Genomic DNA, 16,930 nt, shown 5'->3' with positions numbered 1-16,930 from the left:
TTGTGTGTAAGCATCCATTAATTCCGACTGTTAAGTTTCCGGTCTAGAGGCCTGCCTACCACAAGGCTTCAATCGGAACCCGACCAGTAGATATTCTTTTAATTATCTGCCGCTTGGCTCTGTGCTGTTGAGTAAAATGATATTCCCCGTTTTTCCCTGTAGTCTGCCTCATAATAAAAACCGACTTTCAATTTCGAGCACTTCTCTTACACTAAGTGCAATCAATTTTTACACTGACGCAGTTTTAAAAGTTGCCGTCCAGGCGCCAACATTTGCCCCGCTTGTGTTTTTTGTTTTTGCTAATGCGACGGGGTAAGATTCCAGCGGGCTGGATGCGAGCGGTGGGGGGTGCAGAGCGTTTCATATTCGCTGAACTTGAATCTAATGTATTTATTACCCAATTCACAGCAGAGCACAGTAAGGGGCACTCAGGCAGAGAGAGCTAAAATAATACTTTCTATCTGCTGAGCGGCCAACAGAAAAGCAAACATCAGTGAAATTCAAAATGTCAATCGTTAATTTCCTGGAGCGGCATCACTTGTAGACGAACTCGAACACCTGTTCTCGGATTGCTTTTTTGGGACTGTTTTTTATTTCATTGCTGCAACAGACACAGATGTCCCTATTGAGGTTTTAGTGCCAGTTTTCTCCAATGGAGAGGGAAGGCAGTAAAGATGGCCAAAAGGCCTCAGAAGGGAAACTTGATGAGTGAAATGGCATCGGAGCAACTAGAGTTTATAATACCTCTCGAAAAAATAAATACTGGCTTCACATAAAACAGACTGTTTGAGGGAGAGGCGACTAACGTGGTGTCGGTTGCCACCTAAGTCTTTAGTCTCTTTTTTAAAGTTGATGAAATGGCAAAAAAAGAGAGAAAGCAGCCGTATTGAAGGGGTGAGGCGGAAAAGCTTTTGCAACAGGGATAATTTATTCAAGAGGTCAGGGCTTACCAGTGATTTATAATTCTCTGTCTGCTGATATACAGTCCATTTTTTGCAGTACGGTGCATCTATGGAACAAAAAAACGTCCCTACGGGTTTTTCTTGTGCTCCGCATCCCTCGCCAGTGAGACGTCTCCCAACGGAGACACCGGAGTCCACAAAACTCTTCTTCTTCTTCTTCTTCTTCTTCTTCTTCTCTGTTTTGGCAATACCAAAGTTCAATCATTTTGACACAATCTGCTAAGCAAATTAAAGATTTTTTTCTTCTTTTTTTTGTTAATATAATGAAGCAGAGCAGACTTTGCCAGCAAACAATGAAAGGATTGAGTTGGCAAACGGTGAGATCAGTGTCGTTTTCATGATCAAACGGTTAGCTGGCTAACGGTGCGGATGGGAACGCTTCCAGAAGAGTGGGCTGTGATGTAGAGCAAGAGGCTCCTTTATGGGGAAATGGTACTCTTTGGAGCTAATCTGCATGGGATTTAGCACGGTACTAGAACCTATCTGTTAAGCCACACAGCAGCTCTGTTGGCTACACCGCCTGTATCAGAACTCAATTAAAATGATTCACTCCCCATGCAGTCCTAACAGCACTTCTTTGTGCCTCAGCTCCCTGTCTGTGTTTTTTTTCTTCTTTCTTTCTTTCAGGTATGCTAAAATGCTATTAGCATTAACTCTTCTTCGGTGGTGGCAGACGTTTAATGGATAACTGCACCGTGTTCTCTTGGGAAATTTCTCAAATAAAACATAAAACTTAAAATGTGACAACCTAGAAATCAAAGTTAAGAGTGTCATGCAGTATGCTTTTTCCTACTGGTCTCGTATGTCTAATTTTAGGGCTAATTAACACGAGTCTCTACTTTTTTTCCCCACATATTACGCAGTCATTGTGCCAAGTGCTTTTCATAAAACTGTAGAGTGAATGTTTTAGTTTCTCACTTACTTTGAAATCTGTACTTCAAGCTGAAATGTTTCATGTGGAATTGCCTGACTCTTTTTTTTTATGCTAACTCTTGAATTTCTTTGGGTTGCAGTTGCAGAAGAGAGAGCGCTCGTGTCGGTTTTATGTTCAGGTATTTGGACCAAATTTTATTCCTCACTTCCTGCTCTTCGTTTCCTCATTGTGGTAACTTGTGCTGTCGTTTTCCATTTTTAACCACAGAATGTGAAACTTGGCCTTTTGAAGTGGCGCCCAGTGCCACAGTATCAAAGTCACTACATGTGTGTGCCATGTGTCGCCTTTCCTTGCAACGCTTGTCTTAAATCAAAGGGTCAAATTTCATTTTTGTCATCGTGTCTCAACTTTTAGTTTATTATTCATATTTTTCACCCACCACCCTGCATGCATATGACATGTAATGATAGTTTCTTGGCACGAGCCTGAGAGTTCCTCTATTTTGAGATGCCGTAGATCCTTTGTGGATTTTCTCAAGTGTCTCAATCATTTTAAAAATGCCCCAGAACTATCATATCAGCACTGCTTTCCAGTGAAATAACCCACATAAGTGGAAAGCATCAGTCAAAAATAATGCTTAGCACATGCCTGCATCTCTCAGCAAAAGCTTAAGAGCCAAAAGAACTGACCTCATTATACCAACAAGTCAACTTCTAACTACTCTTCTAGCTACTAAGTCAGCCAAAGGTATGACATGTTATGATTCTGCATGATGCATAATACATATTTGTCCCAATTTGGGGGGTTGAGGGGTTCTCTTGCTTCTCTCAGCTGTTTCTCGGGCTACCGAGTGGGATTTGTTGTCCCTGAGGTGACTTTTTAGCTGCCATCAGGATAATTTCTACCTTGACAAGAGAACTATGGGAGAAGTTGACATCCCTGTCTTCATGCAGATGGTTTCAATTAAGCTGCACACTGCAGCCAGATGTTGTCTTTTTATATGTAGGCTCAGTAGCACGCATGCTAAGAAACATGTATTTCACACTGATCCCTCCGAGGCATGTCAGAAGGCATTTTGTTATTTATGGTTTTATATGGTTGAGTGTGCTCATATGTTTAAATGGGTTTCTGAGTGAAAGATGCTTTCAGCACAAATCAGGTGGTGTTCTGTTTTTCTTGTTGTCGACAGATGCCACAGGAGGACTAGAAATGCAACTATTGTCGGGTCTTTGTGTAGCCAAAGATCAGGGGCTCTCAAAGTTTTGATGTCTGAGTGCCAATTTAGAGAGCCAACATATGTATAATTGAAAAGAAATGCAGACATCAAAGACTTTGAGTTGGTATTTGTTGGGTTTCTCTTCAGGGGTTGAGGCTATAGGTTTGTAATTGCCATGTTTCTCTTTATGTTAGGTGGATGTTACATTTCTTGAAAATATAAGGAAGGTTTAGTCTGCTGTGATGGGTAGAAAAGAAATGCTCCCTTGAGCTTGTTATGTGCTGCTATATCATAGCAGAACAAGAACTGTGGCTGAGTGAAATGTACAATGGTCCATTCATTCCCTGTTGGAGTTAAGAGTGTCAACGCTGGGCCTTAAGTTGATAACCCTCAAGTGCCATAGACTAATATAATATCTTAAAATTAGAAAAACAAATTGTTGAGGGGCAGCATACCTCTTCATTTTGTTTCTTACTATAATGATCGTATCGTCTGTACTATATCCTCCAATTAGCCAATCTGAGACAAATATTTTATGAATATCACACGTATAGCGATTAACATCCATATTTAAGAAAACCCCGAATTATTTAGGTTTTTAATCCTTTTTGATTTTCGCATAAATTGGTGTTACAGTCTCTGCTTGGGCTCGTTTCGCGTGTCACGTTCAGCACATGTTGCTGGCATGTAACTTGGCGCTCAACAAACTTTGTGTCTGTGACTGAGTTTAGTTCAATACACCACAGAATACAAAATGAAATGAAAAAGTGCACCCAGATTTAAAAACAGACTTTTTTTTTTTTACTCATCGTGAGTGCCTGAGCCCACGAGCTCAATAGGAAAGTGTTTACAAAGGTCAAGTCTAGGGCTTTCATGATTAAGGTTATAAAATGTTTTAGCGCAATCTTGGAGCGCAGAATGGACAAACTTTGGTCAAACTTCCTGAAATGCGTTGGCAGAGACATTTCAGGGATATTGACTCATTCTGCGCTCCAGATGGGTTAATTGCGTTAAAAACTGACGCAAACTAAACTGCGTTAGTCGTGATGACCCTAGTTAAGTCAGAAAGATATTTTCCCACAGACTTCTATAGGACCAGAAGTCTTTTTGTAACCATGACAATCACCATCTGTAGGACTTCAAACAGAACGGCGCTTCCCCATTGGCTTCATTTATCCGACCTGGACTGCATCCATGTTTCATGCTCTCTGCGGTGCCGCTAAAAACCAACAATGCCACCGTCACCATGATTGGGTTCATGACTGTTGGCACAATATTTCATGCTAACAGTTACCCAGAGGCTCTACAGTGTAGACACAGCTGTGCCTCAAGAATCTTTAAAACACGCACAGACATCATTATATACCGTCGAAGATTTGGCTTTCATGTTTTGGGCCATGTTTTCACCTTACAATGTAAATCTATACATGACTGTGCACACAGCCCAGCTGCGCACCTTCCTCCTCTGTTCCGTTCCTGTGCTATGTTGACAAATTCACACAACAGTGAGGCGCTTTCACTTGACGAACTGGAATAATGGAGCAACATCTGTGGCCTTAAGTAAACACAGGCATTGACTGCACGCGCTGGCAGCCTTTGAGAGACTTTCATTGATTAGGGAAATTGGGCAATGTTTTCTCCAACAGGACCCTGGTGGTTGACATAAGTGGGATTAGCAGAGGAATACAAAGCAAATGAGAGCTGCACCTGCCTCTGCTGTCCCTCTGCTCGGAGAACACGCGTGGCGCCGAAAACAGACTGTGACAGCGCCGTGGGAAAAGGCAGGCTGCGGGAGTGCAGGTGCGGCGGAGTCGAAGGAGGTGCAGAGTCCAAAATAAAGTGCAGGGCTTGTGGTTGATGTCTAAATTAGATAAGGAGTGATTATTTCCTTAATTGAGGGCTTCTATCTTGTTTAATTGGTAAACAAGTAAATGACATTTTAATTCATCTCATCGCGAGGTCTTTATCTTCTTCAGCTCGTCAGAGAATTTCAGCGCGAAGCTACTGTATATTTGCCGTTTTAGTCGCATATTCATAACCAATTCAACCTGTGGCAATTTCCCTGCCTCAGCTGAGCTTGTGTAGATACAACAATGATTAATTATGAGTGCCCCTGTATCTTTCCCGCTTGTTTGTAAAGAGTCGTATCTGCTACATGTCATAGCCAATTTAATCCCACTGAACAGAATTTGGTCTTGATAGAGCTACAAAGCATAAAATGATCAACGCACTATGTTCTGCATTTCCCCTGCAGGGATGTTTCTCTGCTGTGCCCTTTGATTCTGCATAAACAGGATAAAAACGACGCCCTGCCTCCCTTGCCTTTTTGGTCATTACTAATGGCAGCGTGTCTATGGGCAGAGACGTTATGGTTGTCCAATTACTGTGATTATATCCGTCCATGTTGTTCTAATGTCAAACAAAGTTGCTTTGAAGGTTTTCTTCCTTTTTATTTATTTCGTTTTAAAGCGAGCGAACGACTGTGCGGGAGTTGAGGGATGTACAGCACGTGAAAATATCCCAAATAATGTCTCATACCTCAGTAGGAGCCAAGTGAGTGTGGATTTGCGCAATACAGGGAGGATGTTGCGCTCCGACCCGAGTTAAACTGATGGCGTGAAAAGATGACAGAGGGGGGCGGGGGAGTGTCGCAAAGCAGGATGACCTCAGAGCAGGCAGAAACACAGGGAGGATCCTTGTTCGGAAATGTAACGAGATGAAAAAATGTTGGAAGATGAAGATTGCTACTTCCTCGGAAACAGAGGCCTCCACATCTGGCCTGCAGTGCAGAGCTCTCTCTCTGAATAATGAGGGCTTTCTCCTCACAGAGAGGAAGGTTCTGCTGATCAGTGTTGTGTAATAATTGAGAAAGTCCCGTGGTTATTTTTTGTGTGCGTGTATGCGTGTGTGTTGAGAGGATGTCTGGGTTATCCATACACGTGTATGCATACACTGAAATTCTGGTGTTCTTTGGTAAAGTCGTTATAATTTTTAAGGCCTGAAAATGAAAATCTGAACACTTTGAACACAATTCATGATCGTTTTAGAGTGTCTAGTCTTGAATAAAGTTTTCTGTGTCTTGCTTTAAATTAAAAGGCGAAGCAACTTGTGGACCAAAGTGCCGTCTACTGCAGGTTCATTCAAATTAAATACAAATGTTTCGCAGTATTGTTCAGTAGAAGGCTTTTTGGAGGAATCTGTGCAGCAATGAATTTTTTTTCTGTAATGAGAAAAAAGAAAATCAGAAAATCTCACATTAGATTTTCTATCTGAGTTGTTTTAGCATGAATACAGCTGCTGTACAGTTGCCTGTGCAAGCCTCTTTGCAACCCACCTCCACCTAAGCTCCAATTTGCCATGTGATTTCGGATTTAGAGTCATGTCACTGAAGCCTGCTCGGGGTTTAGTGCTGCTGTTCTCCCTGTTTTAGGCTTTCCATTAGGCCATGCTCATAACAATCTTCTTTTAACTGAAATGCAACCAAATAAGAAAATAACAGCATCACTTGTTGTATCACTGATTAACATCTATCCATTTTGTATCTCTTAGTGTAAGTCTTAAGGAAAGGATTGTTTTCTTCAGCTGTTGAGGTTAATAGAGTGTTTCTATCAAGACAGTAGTGAGATGAAACCTGAGACAGAAGGCAGAAATACAAAGGTAACCCCTCAGACACTCACCTACACAGAAGCAACCACCCACTTACTGAAGAAGGCTTGATAAAATATTAAAGCAGAAGGTTTCAGAGATTCTCAAAGAAGAGGGATGATATGGCTAGCAGCTAATATAGAACAGACAAGAAATGATGCTACAGCTTCATTTGAGCCCAGAGACAAGAAGTCAGATAGAAGATGACAGAGAGAACAAGGCATCCCACCTTGTTTATGTTCTTTCCCCCTACCATTTTGAGATCAGCCTTCAACGTCAGTGAGAGGAAACAAGCGAGAGGAACCAACTGGCAAACGGGAAGGGAGGAGTGTGGAGAAATGAAGGGATGAGAGCTAAGTGCACAGGGAGAGCCAACCAGGCTAGCCAGTCAGAGAGGAAAAAGAGGGGAGATCAGCCACAGCCAGAATCAATTTCCCAGACCCAGAGTTCATTTCATCAATCAGCGCACAGATAGAGGCACATACACTACGGGTTAGCTTGGGCTCTTGCCAAGCGCGCGCTAATGTCCACCTCTCCCTTTCTTCCTTCCTTCTGCATTGGTATAAATGGCCTCTGCACTGCAGCTTTTCATCATGCTTGTTCCAAGTGGAACATTCCAGCAGTGAGTCCAGCTAACGATTAGCATTTCCTCATGTACTGGGAACTGAAATATACTTTTTAACTGCAGCCTCACATTTCACCGTAGAAAAAAATAAACTAGCCAAAAAAAGAAGGGAGGGGGGTCTTTGGGAGTTTGCAGCACCAGAGTGAGATGCTACATTTGACAGATGGAGTGGCAGTGTGCTAATAGCAGCAAACCACCACCACACATGCACAGTAGGACTTAACTGCACAGACTATGATGATAACAGTGGTGTTCCACCTCCCACCCTCACCCCTTCTGCATTTCTCTAACTGCAAATGTGCAGTGTTCTCAGCCCCAATCAAGAAATGATTAAAGTGCATAGGTTTCCAGCTTTAATTCAAAGGCTTTAAAAAAGTGTTGCATTAACTGTTTAGGAATTACAGCCATTTTTATAGATATTCTCCCAATTTCACTGCCTCAAGGGTAAAATGGGCAAATTGACATAACTTTAAATAAGAGGATTGTTTTTTATATTTCAATGAAAGCTCTTTGTAGCCTGCGAGTGCTGTATTTCCTCCACCAAGATGCTGTGCTTGGCCATTTCTGCAGATTCCTTAAATTGCTGCTTGTTTGAGTCTCTCTGCTTTCAGTTTTAGCTTCAGTGGCTGGAAAACATCTGTTGGGTTGGGATCAGGTGAACGACTTGTCTATTCAAGTATGCTATTTCATTACATTTAGAAACTCTTGGGTTGCTTTTGCAGTGTGCTTTTGGCCATTATCTAGTTGCCCTGTGAAGTGCTGCTTATAATTTTTGCAGCATTTGGGGGAATGTAAGCAGAGAGTATAGCTCTCAGAACTTCACAATTCATCCTGCTGCTTCTATCAGCAGTCACATGATCAATAACCACTAGAGGCCCACTTTCACTGGCAGCCATACTTGCCTGTTGTATGGCTGCATGGATAGATGGATACGGATATCACCAATTAATCTAACAAGCATGCCTTTGGACTTGTTAGCTCCTGGGAATTGTTGGGTATTTTAGCTGTCTAGTAGCCTGACGATGTAGGCAGGGCTAGCGTGTTCCTCAGGTCCATCAGTTTAATAAAAAGATTTTCTGGATGTGTTTATTTGTGCTAAACACAGCCATTAACCTTTTAGGTCCAGTGAAAGAGCTTTGATCATTTTTTCTTTGGTTTGTTGTCTTTTCCATTAATTCTGGGGTTCAACAATGGTTTAACATGTGGGTGGATTTAATTTAAGAGTTCAAACATAAGAGCTGTGGACTGCAAAATGACAACTTTCGACGTGAGCAAATGGCCAGGGTCTTCACTGGAAAAGGGAAAGTTGACTTAATGACTGTTAGTATTTCCCTTTAACTGCATTTTTTCACTTTTACTTTATTTAATTAATGTTATTATTTTTATTCATTCATGTTTCAAAGCAAACCTCTTTAACCTACTGCCTGTGCCAAGAAACTTTGCTTTTTGATCAATCCATGGCAACATATTGCAGACTAGAGATTTGCCTTTGGGTGAAAGATCTTGGAGAAAAAGTAAAATGTGACAGCCTGATCTAATGGGAAGACGGGTAAAGATGCCGCTAGCTTTCGTAAATAAAGAACACGGTGTCACCACTGAGTATTCACAATGGATTGCTTCACAAAATAGCGTCCATTGAAAAACAGTTGAACATTAGACATAAACAGTTTGGAATATTAGGTTAAGAGCTTGGTGTCCTTTTCCTGCCTATACTGGAAATTTGAAGCTAACCAAAGTAACCATTTACCCAAACTTCTCACAAATATGGAAACAGGAAATCATGACTACCCTGGATTTCTCCAAAGGGAAGCCAGATTTGCTGCCAGCATCTCTAAAGCCTATTATTTAAACATGTGCAATATTTCCTTAATGTACTCAGGTTGAAGGTTGGACTTTGGGCCATTGTGGCATCTTGATTCTCTTTGTTTTCAGTGGTTCTGTTGTAGATTTGTTGCTGTATTTGGGATCATTGTCCTTTTGTCCTTTTGTTTTAGCCTCATATGGTCTCATATTTGAATCTAGAATACTTTGATACACAGAGGAGGTCACCATCGCTCAAGGTGCCCAGACCCTGAGCCCATTGAACAAGCACAAGTCGTCATCTTTCCACCACCACTATGATTCAGGATGATTTAGGCGTTTGTGCTGATACGCCATGTTTAGTGTTCTCAAACGTGGTGCTCTACATCAGCAGTCCCCAACCCCCCAGGCCGCGGACCGCTACCGTGAGTCATTTGGTACCGGGCCGGAAGAATTGAGGCTCGGGTTTGAAATTCATGGTTTTCAGGGGTTTTATCGGTTTTTAGCGTTATTTTTTAAAATCATTTTTATCGTTAACTCGGTTTCCCTGGGTCTTGTCCCGTGTGTTATGAATCAATCTTCTTTTTTTGTTACAGGTACTGGTTTAATTTTGTTGTATTTATCCGCAACACCTTAAAGGCCGGTCCGTGAAAATATTGTCGGACATAAACCGGTCCGTGGTGCAAAAAAGGTTGGGGACCACTGCTCTACATTATGGTCAAACACATCCAATTGGGTCTCATCTGCCCAAAGTTACAGAAGTCTTTTTGTTTGTTCAGACGCAGCTTTGCAAAGCTAAGCCATGCTGCCATGTTGTTTAACCCTTCCAACCAAACTTGGCTGCCATGAACTTGAACTTTTAACATTCTAACTGAGCCCTGTAGAGTCTGACATGTTGCTCTTGGGGTTTTCTAGAGTTTCCCTTAGCCTTGCATTGCACCCTGGAGTGCATTTGCTGAGATGTCCACTCCTGGGAAGATTGTGGCATTGTGCTAATACACAGCTGAATGCTCCAAACCAGACTATTTGCTAATTAAGTACATTTGGTTAGCAGCACTTGGTTACAAGGATGTGCTTATTTTTTCACAGGAGTGCATACAATCACATGACTTTACCTACAAGAAATCTAATAAAAGTATATCCATATACTGCTTGACTAAATATCTGACATTTCGGCAACACGTTCAGCCTTTAAATTGCAGATTGTTTAAGGCCCTAAAAGAAAGTGCTCATTCATTGCTGCAGTGTACGAACAGATGAACACGGGGTGACACAGTGTATTGGCACAGAAGCTATTTTTCCTTCACTGTGACCTTTATCTGAAATTATTTTAGCCGTCAAAATTGTTGCATATTATTTTACAAAACACAGGCCTGAAATGAGCACAAAAAGTATTATGGTAATGAGAGTTTCGGTGCAGAAGGATAAAGTTTGCCTTGGATTTTCCTTCCAACACAATTTGTCTGTAGCTTCTTCATCATAAACCAGCCCGGCTGCCGGTTATTATAAACACTGAAGAATACATTTTTGCATTACAATGTAATGGCATATTGGAACCGCATGCTCAATTTCAAGTCTTATCAGGTCTAGCATATACTGTCAGTCCAACACAGTGACAATATCCTATAGTGTTTGTGTCATAATATCATTCTCTGGTTTAAATGAGGTAAAGATTTGCATGCTCTATACATATTAATAACAGTAATGAGTAATTTGTGTCACAGTGGTTTGGTTAATCTGTTGCATCCAAATGACGCGGCGTGCATCAATGTCAGCTTTATTGCTTTTCTTTTAGCTGATCTAATAAAAAAAATAAAATGCCTGAAGGACCAGTGTGAGAGCCGATCCTTTATTCCAATATTAATTTCGGACGTCACGTTTTCTGATCCAGCCCTCCAGCCCCAGGATTGGACTGGTCTGCCACCTTGTTCTCCTTTTGCATCTATTGTGCATGTGGAAGAAAAAAAGCGAGACGACCTCGTCTGCGAGTCCATCAATCGTTCCCCCCCGAAGAACCATTATTTCAGTGTTTTAAGAAGTGCTGAAAGCAAATCTTGCAGGAGGGAACAAAGAAGGGGAAAAAAAATGTCAGTGCCTGAAGAAAGAGAGCTCCTTAATTGAGAGTGAATCAACCTTTGCCTCTAGCTGAATGTCAGAAGGTGTGATTGGAGATTGGCTGCAGATAATGAATAATTACATCAAAGTTGGTGCACTGTGTGTGTGTGTGTGTGTGTGTGTGTGTGTGTGTGTGTGTGTGTGTGTGTGTGTGTGTGTGTGGCTGTATTACCTGGCACGGCTTGCAGTCGGCGTATGTGCCTGCCACTGACTTTGTGTATGTTCCTGTATACTAACAGGTGCAGAGGTGTGTGCTCTCTCTTGTGTCAGCCTCTGAGTGCTGTGTGTGTCTGTGACTGTGTGTGGGCGGATTAATGTGTACAGGGTATGTTTTGAATGGGGAACAGCCAGCTGGTGCTATTTGAAATTCCCAATCAGTGCTCTGACTCCTCTTGCTATCACGGTGGCTGGAGACAAACATAAAGTTAAAATTATAAAGTATCCGAGGCTGGGGGAGCTATTAGATTTATTCCACGTGACTGTAACCCCCACCCCCACCTTTTTTTTTTATGAGGAATGCTTTTAATACACTCGAGCACATGGCTCCTCTTATCGCCTTTAGCTTTATCCCCATGCTGTTGTGGAGTCGTACTAAAGCTCTTATTCCCCTTCATAAATCCATTGATCAAAAAAGAGAGGGCGTTCTGTGGTGTGGCATTACCAACGTTCACGTGCACCTTCACTTCCACTTTCGGGATGTCACAATTGCACAAACTGTCACAATTGCTTTTAAAGAAGCGTAAAGAGGGAATCCAAATTTGACCTTTTTTTTTTTTTAAAACTGAATTAAATCTGTGATTTTCATGATGAAGCCCGGAAAAGCGACTATTACTAGCATTATTAGCCACCTACTGCACTGTAATGGCTTAGAAACAGCTTCTTTTTTTTGTCCCAGCGGCGGTCAGGCTCTTTTAGCTCTTTCGGAGCACTGGTACCAGGAATGAATTGCCTTGCTTGACCAATTAGTATTCCATTCCTAAATCTCGCCATTGGCATTTTTAAATCTTTAATGGCTCTTAATTTTTCATCTTGTCTGGAGGATGTTCTTGTTTCCTCCTTGCTTACCCACTCCGGCATTGTTGCGGGGAGATTAAAGATGGCATATTAGTCCTTCGACGACATTAATATGCAGAGAAGATCCGATTCGAATGGCTGCAGATAGCTGCTGCTGCTAGCAAAGATCTTTTACATCCCTTGAAAATTGTTGTGTTATAATTATTAATTTTTTATAAAATTTATTTATCCATTTATTTTGTAGTGCGTTTGTGCATTGGGATTGTCTGCATGGAAGAACATTTATCACACCAATTAAAGACCGTTGCCTTAAGTCATGTAAGAATTGGTCTCTGGATTTGTGAGCACTGACTCTGATTCATTTACATGATTATTTTTTTTCTCCCTGTAGATAAAAGCAAACAGCAGCAAAAACACAAGAGAGCAACATCCATTGTCATTACAGATTCAGGTGTCGCTGCTGCAGGTCGATGATCCATGTCTTTTAAGTGAATGGGAAATAGACTCGTGAAATTGCTCAATATAAAAATTATTATGAAATTTAAGCTAAAATGAAAAAGAGAAAGGGGTGAAAAAAGAAACTCTCCACGCTTCTTCCTCACACAGTCCCACAGGATTGTGCAATTTGTTTCTCAGTGCTCAGCTCCCTTTGATCTTCCTTCACTCAAACCATTTACCACATCGCCACGTCAAGCTGCCGCAGTCCCAGGCCAGCTTAGCTTCCGCTCACTAAATCAATGATTTGAACTCCCTAGGCCATGGTGGAGACCGTCAACAATTTGCTACAGCCGCAGGCCCAGGCGGCTTGGAGGGAGCTGAGCACAGGCGAGCAGCTGAGGGCCGCCACCATGCTGCTGGACACGGTCGAGCAGGGAGCCTTCGTCCTGGCTGATAACCTGCTCAAGACGGACATCGTGCAAGAGAACACCGACAACATCCGTAAGTATGCACAGCCACGCTTGCAGTTTGCATGTTGTCATGTAAAAAGAAAAGCAAAATAAAACACGTACATGTATGCAAAATCAGATGATTTGTAAGAAAGAGAGTGCCAGTTTACAACACACTGACTAATGCATTCCTTTGAAAGTATACGGTATATGGTAAATGAAACATTTACTATTTTATTGCCTCCTTTTCTAATGATCATTAAGCAATATAGTATGTGTGGTAATGTGTTTAATGTAGTGGCTGTAGTCATTAAACAAAAACGGTTGTTTACCAAGTTAAAAATACACATTAATTATTTGAAGTTATCTAAATGTTTGAATGAGGGGAAAACCTCATGGACGGATTTCTCTTTGCTTTCTTTTTTTAGGGTGGATGGATGAATGGATTGATGGATGAATGGATTGATGGATGGATGTATGAATGAGTGGATGGATGGATGGATGGATGGATGGATGGATGGATGGATGGATGGATGGATGGATGAATGAGTGGATGGATGGATTGGTTGGATAGATGGATGAATTAGTGGGTGGATGGCTGTATTAGTGGATGGATGAGTGGATGGATGGATGAGTGGATGGATAAGTGGATGGATAGATCGTTACATGGATGAGCGGATGGATGGATGATAGATGGTTGGATGTATGGATAGACGGATGAATTACAGGTGGATGGCTGTATTAGTGGATGGATGGATGAGTGGATGATAGATGGGTGGATGGTTGGATGGATGAATTAGTGGATGAATTAGTGGATGGATGGATGAGTGGATGATAGATGGATGAATTAGTGGATGGATATATGGATGAGTGGATGGATGTGAAATTGAATGCCAGCGAGCACATTACATTTAATTTGGCGTTCTTTGTTTGAGTGAACCAGCTTGGGTAGAATTATGTTCTCAAGCTGCTGGGAAACAGATTATTAGCTCATCTGGAAGACACTGCATTTTCCAATTATGACAGACAATCATAAGATGAGTTTAAAGAGCCGAGCGTTCGTTTCTGTCGTTGCATTTTTATTTGCTATCATTTGTTTTTCCCAGTATTTTTCTCTCACGTGCCTAAAGAGCCTTGGCCGATCTTGCTTGTTGCACACGAAGTTCACCACGCAACTATTGATCCCCTCGCGCTGACAGGGGAGCTTTTGAGGTGTTGGATCAAGTGTGAAGGTCACTGGAGTAATGCTCTCTGTCTTGCAGGAGGTGAAATCTGGCAGGGCTGCTTATAGCTGATGGCAGCCGGCTGTAAACTGACAATTATCTCTAATGATTGTGTTTATATTCGTGTCAGTTATTAGCAGGAATTAACCACTGCTGCTGCAGATCAGGGATCGGTGCTCATTATTCAGTGTATAAATACCAAGCGAGCTCAGATAATAGAAGTTGTGTCATTACGGTTGTCTCTGGTGGGGTAATTCCAAACTGGATGCATCCGTCGCTGGGACTTTCTTTTTTTTTGCAGCTTACATCGAGAACCGTGTAAAACTTAAATAATTGGAGCTAGCGGGGCAAAAATAATGCCATGATGTATCGCCCTATTCTCTGAAGACATAGGATTTTTATCCCATCCCCCCCCCCAAAGTTCCTGCTGCCATGGCAACCTAAAAATATAGGTCTGCTGGCTTAAAAGGAGGCGAGCGTAAGGAGAATTAATAAAATGGGTTTTATTGTATCTGGCACACAATTCATCTGGGTATTAAGGAGATTCTGGGCTCGTTTGGAGAAGGGGGGATGAAACGATGCCTGCAAAACACGAGTGAGATTTTATAGCACACTGTGGTAGTCTGGTTAATTATGTGCTGGTGACATGTTTACTGGTCCTTATCTCTCTGTTTGCTGGGCTTTTTTTTTTTTCTTTTTACCCAGCCAGTCGCCTCCTGCAATCCCTCATGCCATGCAGGGTAGTTAAATGAGGACAAGGGGGCCCTTCCAAACATTTGTAATCACTACAGCAGCTAATTACTTATCCCTCACTTTGCCTTGCATGTGACATTAAGAGTGTGTGTGTGTGTGTGTGTGTGTGTGTGTGTGTGAGAGAGAGCAGGTGCACTGCACTTAAGACACCTGGAGACGTCCTTTCAGCGTCAGGCTGTGCTGGTTCTCTCGCTTTAAAGCGAATCTCGAACCCTTTTTAAAAAGCCTTGCTATAATTTTAGGCTCAAGCTGATAATGAGATCTATTCTGTGCGCTTTCAAAGAAGGATATTTCTGCAGTCATTGTGTCTGTGTTTGTGTTTACGCGTCACGCTGCGTGTGCCCGTCTCGAGCTTTTGTCTGCGAGAGAGCGCGCGCTCCGCTCTCTGCATGATAATCTTGTGAACAGATTTCTGGCGATTAGCGTGTTATTTAAACCAGCTTTGAAGGTATAGCCTTCGGGGTCCAACAACTCCTATGGCATCAAAGAAATTCCCTAAAGCCCGTCGTAAGCTCTTTTACACAACCGCACAGGGGAAAAGAAAGACAGCAAGGGGGAGAGGGAGAGAGGGAGGGAGACGGAAAAATGCTTCCTTTATTCAGAAGGCAGCCTCTTGGAATCCAGGGAACAGTAAGCTATCTGGGGTATTGTCTTAGCTAAGTTGAATAGGAATGTATCACAACCCCCTGGCCTTTACAAAAGCGCAGGAGAATGCTAATACAAAAGATTTTTTTTATGGGAAACCCTGGTATGAGAACAGATCCAAAGGCAGGATTAAATGTGGCCTCTTCGTAGCTTCCTGTTGGCTGTAACCTTTATCAAAGTCAGAGGTGTCACAGTCCGCTGATGTGAGATCATCAGCTGAATGCCTTATCGGCCTTAATTAAGTTTCTTTTTCTTACACTGAATCAATTTTTGTTTCAAGTTGAGATTCTCCACTACAGACTAATCTGCCTGCTAGTTCAAGTAGAACTCTGGATAGGCTGCCACTCCTGGCGAGTCGCATTATAACTGAGTGGCATTTAGCTGGCAGCGGATGTCTGGACTGATCGTAGCCGGCAGTCACCTCATTCAAACGGTGTTTTGGGTGAACTGGTGTGGCTCGCTTACTCGAGAAGGCGACCTGTAAGTGGAAAGGCTGTTGCAGAGGCCTGGGTTCGAGTCATTATCTGCGTGTCGCTCTCCCACTCGGCCCCTGCGTTACTGTTCTCCTGACTATCCTATCAATAAAGGCTAGGAAAAAAGACGTGATTGTTACTATTTTTCAGAACGCATTCCTCAAACTGATCATGTCGCCATCGTTAGAAAGCATAAAAAAAACGTAGCAGAGACATGTAAGTCAAAGAAATCCGTACCAAGCTGGCAACCGCCATCTTTTTGTCTTTGAGCCAAACATCACTGGTTAGGTGTCTGACTGCCGGCTGAGCCTCAGCAGGTAGAGCGGGTTGGCTACTAATTAGAAGGTCAGTGGATTGATCATTGACTCCTCCAGTCCGCACGCTGGAGTACCCTTGGGCAAGATACCGAACCTCAAGTTGCCCTTGAAGCATCCATCAGAGTGTGAGAGTGTTTGTGTGTGTGTGAAGGTAAGAAAGCACTTCGAAGTCGATAAAAGTATGAATGCATGTATGAATGGGTGAATGGGACTTGTAGTGGAAGGCAATTTGAGTGCTGAAGTGAGCAGAAAGGCGCTGGATGAAAGTGTCTGTAGTACAACTTTAAAAAGTCCTATTTGAGCACCAATCCATTTACCATTGCACGCTCATGTGGTAGCACTTTGTCAATCAAAGTAGACACAGCCTAAAAGTGTCTCTTT

The 16,930-nt window shown here is 42.3% G+C and overlaps 1 protein-coding gene across 14 annotated transcripts in view; it reads left to right on the top strand.

Moving 5' to 3' along the window:
• Positions 1-16,930, top strand: part of LOC147335858 (adhesion G protein-coupled receptor L3) — a 264,385-nt gene that overhangs the window by 180,421 nt on the left and 67,034 nt on the right. For 12 of the 14 annotated variants that reach the window (XM_086283022.1, XM_086283063.1, XM_086283029.1 and 9 more), the window contains 2 exons: positions 1,976-2,014; positions 13,007-13,190. In XM_086283022.1, coding sequence (XP_086139148.1) covers positions 1,976-2,014; positions 13,007-13,190 — 223 coding nt within the window. The remainder of the gene's footprint in view (positions 1-1,975; positions 2,015-13,006; positions 13,191-16,930) is intronic. The other 2 variants (XM_086283038.1, XM_086283081.1) reach the window with 1 other exon arrangement.

Source organism: Aulonocara sp. 'chitande type north' Nkhata Bay, linkage group LG3, assembly GCF_057382095.1.
Source record: "Aulonocara sp. 'chitande type north' Nkhata Bay isolate Kocher_YH1m ecotype deep benthic linkage group LG3, A_spYH_male_GT1.1, whole genome shotgun sequence".
NCBI lineage: Eukaryota > Metazoa > Chordata > Actinopteri > Cichliformes > Cichlidae > Aulonocara > Aulonocara sp. 'chitande type north' Nkhata Bay.
The sequence above is the reverse complement of the archived record's forward strand: the minus strand, read 5'-3'. Positions and strand labels throughout refer to the sequence as shown.